General features: G+C 47.1%; 1 protein-coding gene across 1 annotated transcript; it reads right to left on the bottom strand.

Moving 5' to 3' along the window:
- Nucleotides 1-7,851, bottom strand: Hpx (hemopexin). Its single transcript, XM_041666664.1, has 10 exons — nucleotides 7,701-7,851; nucleotides 7,497-7,561; nucleotides 7,349-7,420; nucleotides 6,937-7,058; nucleotides 4,308-4,461; nucleotides 3,509-3,721; nucleotides 3,176-3,295; nucleotides 738-868; nucleotides 493-655; nucleotides 1-348 (listed from the first exon to the last, which is right to left on the bottom strand). Exons 1-10 carry the CDS (start codon nucleotides 7,817-7,819, stop codon nucleotides 89-91), a joined length of 1,419 nt encoding a protein of 472 aa, XP_041522598.1. The 5' UTR covers nucleotides 7,820-7,851; the 3' UTR covers nucleotides 1-88.
- Between the last annotated feature and the right edge of the window lie 5,059 nt (nucleotides 7,852-12,910).

Genomic DNA, 12,910 nt, shown 5'->3' with positions numbered 1-12,910 from the left:
TTCATGTGAAGAAACCATCTGGTTTTATTAGGATGAAAATGGAGAGGTAGCTGGGCTGCACTGGGATAATTCCTATCAGTGCTTCTTCTTATTGACTGCAGCCAAGGAGGCTGTTGACTCTCTGGGGCTGCGGAACCACCTTGGCAGCATTCAGTTTGTCTATACTGCTGTAGCAGTACAAATTGGGCCCATGGATAAGGTATAAGCTGGGACCTTTGGAAGAACATGAATTGGGACCAAGGGACTTGTCCAAACATAGGGCCCCATCAATTTTCTCATGGGGCCAAGAAAGCTCTGTCCATATCGCCTGAGCTCCTGACTTCAGGTCCAGCCACCATAGCCGCCGTCCTGGAAAAAACAGGCAATACACTTAACATGGCTCCTATATCATGAGGATCTTCATTTAGCTTTTCTCATCTTCATTTAGCCCTCCTGATCATCTATGCCATGAAGAATTAGCAGAAGACCCCTTGGCACCCAAAAGTTCCTCACCTGCTGTGACATAGAGCCTGGAAGAACCAGGGCAGATAAAGGTCGAATCCACAGTGTCAAGGCTGATCCCAGGAGGGCTCCCGAGTTCCTTCTCCAGCCGCTTTGGATAACCACTTACTAGGGTATTGCCTCCCTTTGTCAGGAAGACGTATACTTGAGTGCCCTAGGGGACAAAGGAGAGTAAGCAACATAGACCTGTATAGCCTGTCCTCCTTTCCATGTTAAACCTCACTCCCGATACACACCTGGATCAGATAGACTTTCCCATCCCAGGAAAAGGCAGCATCTACTGCCGAAGGCCCCTGGGGCCAGTGATGAGCAATGGGCCAGCTATGCCACCCATCACGGCTGGTGTCCAGTCGCCAGTAGTGGGAGCCTGTGGGATACCAAGAGGTAGTGTGAAAGCTAACGCAGTGGAAGGACAAGCCAGGGGTGCAGGATTGAGTCGTGAGAGGGGAAGAATGCATGCCAAGGCCAAGAAGAAACGGAGAGTGAGAGGAGAGCCATGCTGGGGACAGTGGCTCTACTGAAGCTGGAGTCAGCAGGCCAGATAGAGAGGCGACCACGGAGAGCAGCAGACAAGATTTCAGCAAGTGTGTGTGCTGTATGTGAGTGAGGCACATGCACGTGTGTGCAGGAGGACACGCGCACTCATGTGTGTGCAGAGGCCACGGGAGGATGTCGGCTATCCTGCTTTATCAGCCGTTCCCCCTCTCCCTGCCCCATTCTCTTGAAAACTCTAGAGCTAGGCTGGCAGCCAGCAAACCCCAATGATTCTCCCCCCTCTGCTCCCCAATGGTAATGGGGTTACAGGTGTACACCCTGGTTTACCTGGCCTTTTTCATGGATCCTGGGGATCCAAACTCAGTTCCTCATCCTTGAGCAGCTAGCGTGCTAACTCACTGAGCCGTCTGTCCGATCGTTTGGTCTCATAGTAATATACTAAAAGAATTAACACTCCCTCTCATCTCCCTTCCCCTCACGGCTCTCTAATTATACTTGTGTTTCTATCTTCCATTGAAATTGTTCAAGGTCAGCACTGTCCTCCAAATATAATGGTTAAGTTCTACCTCCTGGCTTTCGGCAGTAACTGGGTCTCAGTTCTCATGTAGGTTATGGAGCCATGGGTGGCATTCATGAACTTCTGATCCTTCTGCCTCCACTCGCCATGCCCAGTTTATACAGTGCTAGAGATCTCTAGAGCTGTGTGTATGCTAAGCAAGCCCTTTGCCAACTGAGCTACATCCCTAACCAGTCCTTCTTCGTTAAACATTCCAAAAAAGAATCTTGGCTCCTACAATTCCAGACTTATCCAGTATGCTGCTTATCTTTTTGACTATCCTTTTTGGTCTTATGTCTAGGACATCTGAGTTCCTGTTTTGTCCTCTTTCCTTCTCTAAATACCTTTGGCTCCCTTGATGGGTGTTCTCACGAACACCATCCGTATGCCGAGGGTGAGCCTTGACCTCTTTTCCACTCAGAACGACATTTCCTTTGAACTTTAGGCTCAAATTCAACTGTCCACCTGACGCATTCATTTGGTCCTATTCGGTACTCCAAACCTAGCATGATCCAATCACTCTCTGCCCCCCCAAACACACGTCCCCACACACTTACTTTGTGTTTTCCCCTAATGATCCCACATGCTTACCATATGTGCATACTCTCCTGACACTTACATGTTCTTACTATGACATGTGTTCTCAGCCCAGTTTTGTAATGTCACGGCATGTATGTTTCGTTGCAGCTCTATGTTTTCATTAAGATGCGCATTCCTGCTGAGAGGATACACTCTCCATGTAGCTATACATTTCTCAGGAGAATCTGTTAGTCACAACACGCTATATTTGCTCAGAATTAAAAAGGTAATTTCACTTTTCTGGGCCCTTGCCATTTATGCCGCTTTTGCTACATATATCTCAGGTTGGACGTAATGTGGTTGTTTCCTCCCCATTTTGTAGATCTCGTCAGTGTAGGGAGTGCCCCATCACTACCTGCCTGCCAAATATCATCAGGTGGCTTTTACCAACTGATGACAAAGGGCAAGGGATGGGTCTCTTCATTGGACATTCAAAGTAAAAATCTCCCTGAAGCTACATCCTAAGGGTCTGGAGTACACAATGCTTCTTTTCTGTCCTTGCAGTGGGAACAATCTCATCCCTAAGTGATGCTGAGTCCAGAGACCAGGATGTAAGAACTAAGCATCTCGGAAAGATGGGTTCCTGAATAAATGAGGGGAGCCAGAGTACCCAGAAAGGCATGTGCGAGAGCAAGCGACACAGAGGCACAGACACAGGCAGATCCAGAGAGGAAGCGAGCCAGGAGTCTCAGAGAGACATGCAAGAGCAAGCGATACAAGCAGGCGTGGACACACCGAGTCCACAGGACTCAGCAGGGCAAAGGGAAACATGAGAAATTGCTGGGATAGAAGGGTCCCGCCGAGTACACAGACGGGGAGTAGGTGCCACTGAGAATCAGACAGGTAGAAGATGTGGAAGGAAGGCTGGACAATCAAAGATAAGGCTGAAAGTATGCATGTGAGGGGATGGGAGTGCAAAGTGAAGGTGAGGTGCAGGGACAAAATACAGGACATGGTGAAGAAAGTTCAGGGGCTGCGTGAGAGAAGAGGTACAAGAAAAAGAGCCAGGAGGCTGGAGATGGGGAATTTGGGGTAGTCTCTCACCACTGAAGGCATAGGTGGCACCACGGTGATCAGACATTAATGCAGTCAAGCCGGGATCCGGGCTACAGCGTGAATGCATAGGATGGGTGCTATTCGTTGCATTTCTGGGTCTACCATGGCCTGGAAGAGAGGGAGGGAGGTTGGGGTTAGAGGAGGTTCTGCTGATGAAGAGATAGATAGCCAGGGTTAGTAGGAATATGGGCTTCCCCTGTTTGCGGATAATAGGAGAACTCACTCCTAAGATGTTAGCGTACAGCGTTAAGATGGGAGGTGAGCATATGAGGTCAGCAAGCTCAGCCAGTAGGTCCCAGATGCTGGGGCTTTCTCTCTCACCTCTGCCAGGGCAGGACATGAAGTAATCACGGGCATCCAGAGGGTATCTGGGAGGCACCTCTCCTGAGACAGGGTTGAAGCGCAGGAACTGGTTACCCTGGAAGCAGTAGTAGCGTTCAAGCCACCTCAAGGCTGCGGTGCAATTCCCAACAGCTGGCCAGGAGCGTTCCTTTTTGGTTCTTGTAGCAAAGTCCCAGAACCACTTGCGGTTACCTATGACCAAGAAATCAAAAGCATTTCAATGAGGCTGGGTTATACACACCTTGGGCCTGCACTGGGGTCCCAGACAGGTTGGATCACAGTGGGTGGCAGCTACATAGAGCAAACAAGCACAGCAGGGAGGCAGCTGAAGAGAGCCACCATATGTCGAAAGTCAGCAGCAAGGTGCACATGATCAACCCAGTGATAGAAGGAAGAGTTGGGAGAAGTCAGAGGAAGAGGAAACAAACTGAAATGTGAGGTAGGAGTTAGAAAGCAGACAAGAAGGGAAGCTGAAGGCAAATTTGGTATGCAGGGGATAGTGTGGAGTTTCTGGGGACAAGTCCAAGCTGGAAGGTCAATAGGGCTTTGGTCATGGTGAGATGTGTACATAAGGCTGAGGAGCAGAGGTCGGCCCCAGGGTCATGAGGAATAAAGCAGAAATGTTAGCCAAGTTGCCTTCATTAGAATGACTTCTGCCCCTTGCTCTACGTGACCTCTAGCTGTAACAGGCTTTCCCATTTCCTTCCATATAAAGCCAACAATGACGCTCCCACCATCAGCATGGGCACCAGGATGCCATCTATGTTCTTGGACACACCTTGGAAGAAGAGGACGCCTTCACTCGGGCATTCTCCATGGTGGCACTCCACAGCGGCATCCAGTGGGTATGGGATTCCAGGGAATTCTTCTTGGAGCAACTTTGGATATCCATTTTCCTTCTTTTCAGGGGGGTACACCCAGATTTTGTCTCCCTGCATTCGGAAACACTCCTTTCGGAACTGTTCACCTCCAGATACATTGCGTGTGTGCACACTTAGGCGACAGCATCTCCTCACAGTTCTGTGCATTTTCAGTCCACCGGTGGGTGGAGTACACCATTTTGCCCCTAGTACAATACTCCCAGCCAACAGTCACCAAACTACAACGCACACACATCTGGCCATGTATAAGCAGACACTCCTGTGTTACACTTAATTATAGCACTCTTAGTTTTGCCAAGCACATCCACAGTAGGTATTTTCTAGCCACTCACCCATTCACATATTCATTTGCCCATTTATTTACAGATTCATTAAAGAAGCACAAATTGAATAACTATTACAGACTGAGCATTATGAGAAGCACTGAGCACCCAGGGATAACAAGCGCCCTTGAAAGCAACTGCTACATCCCAGCCATTCAGTTACCAAGGTGAAAAGCATGCAAAAAAGCACATCGATAATATAGGGGAATGTCTAGTTATGTCTGGAAAAGTCTCAGAAAATTTTAGCATGGAGAGAAAGCATATGACAGAAGAGATGAAAATGAGCGAGATTTACCAGGTGGACAGAGGACAGCAGCATAGAGGACCCTAACAGGTACAGAGTACTCAGAAGATTTTGTGTGACCTCATGTGACTGGTACACAATCAACATGGCAAGAGAAAAAAACCCCAAAAAATCAAACCAAAACAAAACAGAAAAAAACAAGACCAGCTCCCTCAGACCCACGTGCACCTAGCATATGGAAACCAGGTACATGGTGGTACCTTTGCTAAAACAGGAAACACAGAGGAAAGGTTGCTTTGTAAAAATGATGCTTAATTTGGGAGGCTGCTGGATTTGGGGCAGCGGAGGAAAAGCTAAATCAAATATTTTTCAACAAGAAAGTGGAAAGAGATTTCCGAAATTCAGAAGAACAACCCAGATCTGGTTTGTGGAGCACAGAGCCCTCAAACCCATGGCAGTGGTTGGAATTACCCAGGGAGGATTCTTGGAAAGGCTCAGAGTGGATCCCCAAACAACAAACATTTGGGGACTGATTGTACTGGCTAGTTTTATGTCACCTTTACACAGCTAGGAGTCATCTGAAAGGAAGGAACCTCAACTGAGAAGATGTCTCAGTAAGAGCCATCTGTAAGGCATTTTCTTAATTAGTGATTGATAGGAAGTGCCCAGTCCATTGTGGGTGGTGCCATCCCTATGTCCTGGGTTCTATGAGAAAGCAATCTGAGTAAGCCATGGGGAGCAAGCAAGTAAGCAGCACCCCTCTGTGGCCTCTGCATCAGCTCCTGCTTCCAGGTTCCTGCCCTGTTTGAGCTCCTGTCCTGACTCCCCTTGCTGATGAACAGCGATGTGGAAGCACAAGCCAAATAAACCCTTTCCTCCCCAACTCGCTTTTGGCCACAGTGTTTCATCACAGCAGTAGTGACCCTAATGAGGACACTGGTTAAGAAGAGGGAGTGGAAAGAGGCTGGAGAGGAAATGAAGCTGTCAGTCACTGCCACCCCAACCACACACACCCTTAGACAGGTTAAGAGAACTTCTTCCTATGAGCAGACAGGTTGGGCCAGTCATGAACACAAGAGTCAGTATATTTTATCCTTTGCTTGCCCCCTTGGCCAGGTGCCACTGTGTTGGGAACAATGTGCCCCACATATAAACAGGATCATATATACAGGATCATAGAGGTCAAGGAAAGAAATTGCCATGAGTTAGGAATAACAAGGCCAGCTAGAACTAAATTAGGTATGAAGGATGGCCATTGGATATTGGTCTTTCCTGCCCATAGGTGCACATGCTCCGTCTCTCTGTCTGTCTCTCTCTCTCTGTCTCTGTCTCTCTCTGTCTCTGTCTCTCTGTCTCTGTCTCTGTCTCTGTCTCTCTCTCTCTCACACACACACACACACACACACACACACACACACACAGGAAAATAAGGCACAAGGAGAGGAAATTGTACCTACTGGCAAGGGTCCTGCCATAGTTTGAATGTGTCCTTTAAGGTAGTATGTTCGTTCCCATGCAACAGTGCTGGGAGGCAGAACTTAATAAGATTAGTTCATCAGGGCCTAGCCTCACAAATGGCTGAATGTCATTACTGGCTCAATATGACAATGGGTGCAGGCTAGTTAGCGTAAGTGTGGGCCACTATAAAAGCAGGTTTGGGCCCTTCCGGCTCTCTTGTGCCTTCTTTCTTTGACCTTGGTGCCATCTCTTTATAGGCTGTAAGAGAGCATGAGTTCTCTTGCCAAATAACAGCACTATGCCCTCGGGCTTCCCAAACTCCAGACCCACAGGCCAAGGAAAATACTATTCATTAAAATCATCTAATATCAGAAATTCTGTTGCAGCAGCAGGACATGGACCACATCAGGCTCCATGCAAAGGACACTTGAGGGAGGAGGGACTCTAAGGTTGTTGATTCAAGCCCTTTCCAGCCCAGCTCTTCCCTAGACCCTGCAGTACCTTGATCAGGAAGACACTGTCAGGACCACGGCGGAATGCAGCATCTATGGAGCTGGTGGAGTTCTTCCACCTCTCTGAGATTAATTCCCGGACCCCTGAATGACCCCTCCACACGAACTCCCCTGAAAAAAACAATATTCCCTGAGGGTTCCAGAACAAACCTTTGGCTGATTGAGATAGTTTCAAAGAACTGCTATTGATAACCCTCCAAAAACCCCTGAGCCCTCCCACAGATGAAGACACCCTCTCAAGGGATCGTGCCTGGAGGCCCAGATACTCCAACCTTTGTCTCTTTTAGACAGACTAATCCATGTAGCTGGTCTTGAACTTGTTATTCTCCTGCCTCAGGTTTCCTAGTTCTGGGAAATTTATATATTACTAGCATATACCAATATGTTTAGCTTTCTCCTACCTTTAAAGAACAGCATGGTTCCATTGTGATCCAGGGTGGTAGCATCAAAGCTCCAGCCATCTGAGCAGCGCTCTGGATTGGAAGAATATCAGTTAAGATGATAAAATGCGGAGACAGAGAAGACAGGTTCAGGGAATTGGGGCCTCACCGATTACATCTGAGTCTGGCTGGGTCGCACCTTCACCAACATTTTCAGCAACAGTCTCACGGGCACTAAAGAGAACACAAACAGATATCTGGGTCCATTGGGTGCTACTCCTCTTCCGTAGCTCATGGCCCAAGCCTGGAAACCAGCCCCATCACACTCAAGCCCAGATCACAATCCTCCATGGCTAACACCAGCTTTACTCACGAAGGGAGAGGGTTGGCAGCAGTCAGGGACCAGCACAGGCCCAGCAGCCCCAGGGTTACAGGTGACACCACTGTCCTAGTCATGTCTGGGTTAGAAAGGCCACAGACAGCACTGGGCATGAAGCTGAACTTATATAGAATTGGTAACAGTACCACCCCCATTTCCAACCCTATTGAGAAAGATTTGACTTCCACGGCTATGCCAATATTGGCAAATGACATCACAGCAAATAAGGTCGAAGTCTAAAAAAATCCAAGACTCTCTCTTCCTGGCACTAGCCCCCACCCCCTTCAGCAAATTTCCAGCTGCCAACACTAGCTCACATACTGACAACAGCTGTAAGTGGTCATAAAACAGAACAGGATGGCCGGTTACCTTCCTGGGGCTGTTTATCTCTACAATGGGAGAGGGAAGAAGAGGGGAGAATGAACCTTCTTTGTGTACTTGAGTATCAAGTCCAACTCAACTAAAGCCTATGGCAACTAACCAGACCGCTGCTTATAACCCTGCACATGCAAATGAGCTTTCTCAGAAACATTCAAGAGAACCTTTCCCAAGCATCAGTCATGGGGGCCTCCTCTGGGGGTACTCCAAACCTTTACAGCTTTATCTCTGGACTAATAGTTGCAAAAATCTTCTGAGGGAAGGCACAGGGCCTGAAGAGAAGGCATTTTTTTCCCTGTTGTCTCTCAATAATTCCAATTAGCGTGAAACACTTTATTTAGCTCTCACCCTGAGCTGTAACTAGGATTTCATGGTTACAACTGATTTTGGTACAATATTGCCGTCTCCATGCGAGCTTTCTGGGCAGCCTCTCCTTTCCTGTATGTCACCTACCAAAAACTTGAAATTATTTTTCTAGCTACGTATTGATTACTTTTTGTTAGTTTTGTTTCTTAAGCAATCCAGGGTTTTCCACACACCTGGCAAGCGCTTGTTTTGTTTTCACTTTGCTGACCTACTTTTCCTCTTACTATTACATTTCTGAGAATTTCCCCTCTTCTGAAACAAGTGGACATTATTAATGGGGGTACTTTTATGGCAGGTCCATACTGAACTTTAGGGGTCACAGTTGCTTGTCACTGTCCTTTTTCTGGTGGTTCTGTTTTTCTCCCCAGTGTTTAGGTCCCACACCTTTCTCCTTTCTGAGATATCACCTGTCATTTCTCATACGTGCTATACTCATCACTCGCAGGGCTCTCTTCCAAAGCCGGCCTCATTTACACCCAAGATTTGCTGCCAGCTCAGTAGAGAATTGAAGGTAGTGCCAACTATGTTTTAGACTAAGTCTCCCAGATCTCTGCTCCTTAGTGATCCTTCTTACTTGGTCTTATGGTCCTCCCGTCCCTCTCCACAACCATAGCAGAAGCCTGAGATAACCCTGTCCTTCTGCTCATGCTGAGCACAGCTCTGCTCCTCTGGCCCCATGATCTCTTTTCCATTCTGCAAAACTTCCTCCGACTAGAACACCGGAGTTCTGGGTGTTCCGGGGCATGACACCAGGCTCTGCCATCACACTCAATGTCCTCTTCTGACTAAAAATGAACACGTTTGTTACTGTCACTTCTTCCTTATGACTCAGCGGGCACAGATAGACTCCCAAAGGACAAAGGAGGTCTGCCACCTGCACTGGCAGCTGGCACTCCCAGAGTCCTCTCTTCCTTCCTCACAGCCTCTGATACCTTATATCGCCTTTCTGGGGATCCATTACTAACTTGTAGGCCAGTCTCCCTCTGCCTGGCAGAGTCCTCTAGAGAGACATACTACTAGATGCTCATTTTATAGTTTAGCCTCTTCCCATACAGCTCTGGGCACCTTCATGCCATCCCTGGATCCATCACCTGCCTCAGAACAGTGTTTCTGGCCCTTTAAAATTGTTGTTTCCTAACTTGTCTACCATTCATTCATCTGGTGGCTTAAACGCAATGCCAGAACCTCCAGGGACTGTCTAGGCCTCAGTATTTCATAGCCTCAAGCACTCAACACAGCGCTGACCTTGCTTTCTATCCTCTCACCAGAGGCAGCCACCTCTGCTTGCCCCCAGTCCATCTAGCTCTCCTCCTGCCTGGACCAAGGGACTTGCCCATAGTTACGCACAGGCCCCCCCTGGAGACCACAGGCACCAGTGCACTCAGGCCTTCAACCACAGGCTGGGAAGATTCCCCTCCTGCTGACCGACTTTTTATGCTTGCCCTATCACTTCTAACCCCTAGCTACATGAGCTTAGGGGCGCATCCTTTTCTCTGCTCCCTTCTTGTCCTCTGTAATCCTCCACTGTTCAGAGGGGACTTAAAGACTTCAATGTCCGGCTTGATTTCTGGGGAAATTCAAGCTCTCAAAAATACAGTCATTTCCTTTTTGGTGTAATCTTTTCAAGTCTCCCAACCAATAGCTTTTTTACTTCCTGCAGGAAAGACTGAACATAGGCCAGCAAAAGCCTTGAATATCCTCGGGCATTGCAAGGCTCCAAATTTAAGCTGAACATTGACCTCATTATCCCTTGGGACAGCAATGTCCAACCTGCCCTAAAGCTAATCTGATTTCAGTCATTCCTCCTGAGGCCACTGACGACTCAGTGTGCTAGGCCAGATGCTTTCACTGTGTACCCCAGAGCAGGCACTGGGTTCTCCCTCTCCTGTGGTTAGAAAGCTTAGGAATAACTCTGGGCACCTAAAGAGCTCACAGCTCCCAATGGACCCCTCCAACAAGAACTTTTTTCTTGCTTTATAATGGATCTTGGCAATAGCCCCCTCCTTTTATTTTGTCTCTTATTTGTACGTGTGTGCCAACCTGTCTGGGTGTGTACTGTGTGCAAGCAGGTGCCTGAGGAGGCCAGAGACGGGGGTTGGAACCCTGGAACTGTAGTTACAGGCAGTTAGAAGCCTCAGAATATGGGTGCCGGGAACCACACTCTGGTCTTCTGAGACATCTTCTCTGTCCCTAAACAGCCCATTCCTATCTCCCTATGAGTAGAAAAGAATTTATTCACATCTACCCATATTTGCTGTTGTATCAAGCACTTATTGAAATTTCATTTAATTAAATGTGCTATTTTATTCCTGTGGTTTGCAAGTGTTTATCCTCTCCAAGTTCATGTACTGAAAGTCTACTCCCCAATGAGGCAGAGGTGGGAGGTGGGACCTATGGGGAAGGTTTTAGGGAAAATGCAGTTATAAAAAGGTTCTCTCTCTCTTCTGCCATGTGAAGAGCAGCCCCTCCTCCCTGGGCACCCAGTCTACCAGCACCTTAGTCTTGGACTCTCTGGCCTCCAGACCTGTGAGGATACATTCTTTTTATAATCACCCACATGGACATTTTGGGTTAGCTGTACAAATGGCCATGGCAGAACTGTTTGTCTTATTTTATGATTGAGGAAACCAATATAGATATCTTAGCCAAATCACAATGTTAGCAACTGATGGAGCCCTGTTTTAAATTCTGGCTTCCTGATTCCAAGGTGGGCTCCTAAGCTTATGAGGGCCCATGCTGCTAAGTACTTAGTAGTTATTCTCTAGCAGAAGGAAGCCCTGACTCATAACATTTGCTGCCTTCTATGGTGGAAATTCTTCTATCACAATTGATCAGGCTACCAAACGTTTGAAATACAATAGGGGAGACTTGCCTACTGTATGGAGTCTATGTGGTCTTCGTACCCCACAGAGGTAAAGAAACTCAGGGCACAAGAAATAGTAAAATAAATAGCAAGTGATGCTTTTGAATATTCTTCAGTGTTGATTTTAAAAAAGATGTAACTTTAAGGTCATAGTTGAATATTTGTTGTTTGGAGATAGTATGTAACCCAGGTTGGTCTCCTGACACTGAGCTCAAAGGCTTGTTTGGTTGTGTTTCAATGGCTTTTTGAGACAGGGTCTCTCTGTGTAGCCCTGGCTGTCCTAGAACTCACTCAAAGCAGACCAGGCTGGCCTTGAACTCAGAGATCTGCCTGCCTCTGTCTCTCAAGTGCTGGCATTAAAGGAGCGCACCACCACCACCTAGCAGCTCACAGGTTTATGATCATAGATCCCAGAGAAACCTACATGCCCATCAGCATGGAAAGGTTCATAAACTTTTGTTAATACATATTTTTATTTTTAAAAACCCTATATGCACCCTTAAAACAAAACAAAACCAAAAGCCTGGGGATATAGCTGGGCATGGCAGTACATGACTTAATTCCAGCACTCAAGAGGCAGGGGCAAGAGGATCTTTGTGAGTTCGAGGGCAGCCCGATCTATGTAGGGAACCATGATGCCTAGCTACTGTTTAATGACTGGCTTTTAGAAACCATGTCTCAAAGTTCCTGATAGCTTTTGTGAGGCAGGGACAAAGAGCTACAGAACCCACTAGTCACCATACTGTTTAATTGTGCAGAGAACATAATTATTTTTTGGTACTGGAGAATCAAATATGAAGTCTGGCACACACTAGACAAGCATCCTACCAGTGAGCTATACAACACCAACCCCAAGATAAGGGCTTTATCTGCATTTTCTCCCACGGATGTATCTTCAGCATATGGAACAATGCCTAAAATACTGTATTACATAAATATTAACTACTGTGAGTTCTGCTTTCTAATTATACATAAAGCCTGTATACTTACTTCTGCCCCATTGCTAGTGCATGCCCCATGTTTTTCATCTGCCCACGAGATAGCTTCCTTCTGTTCCTCTGGAATCAGTCTGCTCCTCTACACCATTTTTCATTATCATGGTGCTCTCCAAACGATACCTGAGGTTACCTGTTCTTGCTTAGAAGACTTATTACATATTCCAGCTTTGTCACACCTCACCACCTTTTCACCTGGCCCCCTTTTGATGCAGGCTGGCCTGGAACTTGCTATGTGGACTAGACTCTCAAATACATAGAGATCCAACTGCTTCTGCCTCCCAAGTGCAAGGATTGAAGGCGTGTGTCACTGCCTGGCTCTTTTCTCGTTCTTATACTACCCTCCTTAAAAACAAGCATCTGACTGAGGAGCCTTCTCTTTTACAGCACACCTCACATATCAGCTTTTTTGGGGGGTTGTTTTAAGACAGATATGGCTATATGGCCTGGTATCATTGTGTAGCCCAAACTGGCCTCAAAGTTAAAGCAATATGCCCACCTTAGCCTCCCACGTACTGAGAACTCAGGCTTGTAAAGACAAAACTATACATTGTTTTTGCCTTTTGGGATATATGTCCTGGAACTCTCTATATAGACCAGGC

Source organism: Microtus oregoni, unplaced genomic scaffold (assembly GCF_018167655.1).
Source record: "Microtus oregoni isolate MIOR12 unplaced genomic scaffold, Mior012 000016F_ref0000370, whole genome shotgun sequence".
NCBI classification, from domain to species: domain Eukaryota; kingdom Metazoa; phylum Chordata; class Mammalia; order Rodentia; family Cricetidae; genus Microtus; species Microtus oregoni.
The sequence above is the reverse complement of the archived record's forward strand: the minus strand, read 5'-3'. Positions and strand labels throughout refer to the sequence as shown.

What these genes read in the sequence shown, in the direction of transcription:
- Hpx (XM_041666664.1), bottom strand. Translation starts at nt 7,819, where the DNA reads ATGCCCAGTGCTGTCTGTGGCCTTTCTAACCCAGACATGACTAGGACA. An exon ending in GCTGCCAACCCTCTCCCTTC is followed by an intron (nt 7,562 to 7,700) that starts GTGAGTAAAGCT and finishes TGTTCTCTTTAG; the next exon opens with TGCCCGTGAGACTGTTGCTG. An exon ending in CATGTCCTGCCCTGGCAGAG is followed by an intron (nt 3,296 to 3,508) that starts GTGAGAGAGAAA and finishes CCTCTCTTCCAG; the next exon opens with GCCATGGTAGACCCAGAAAT.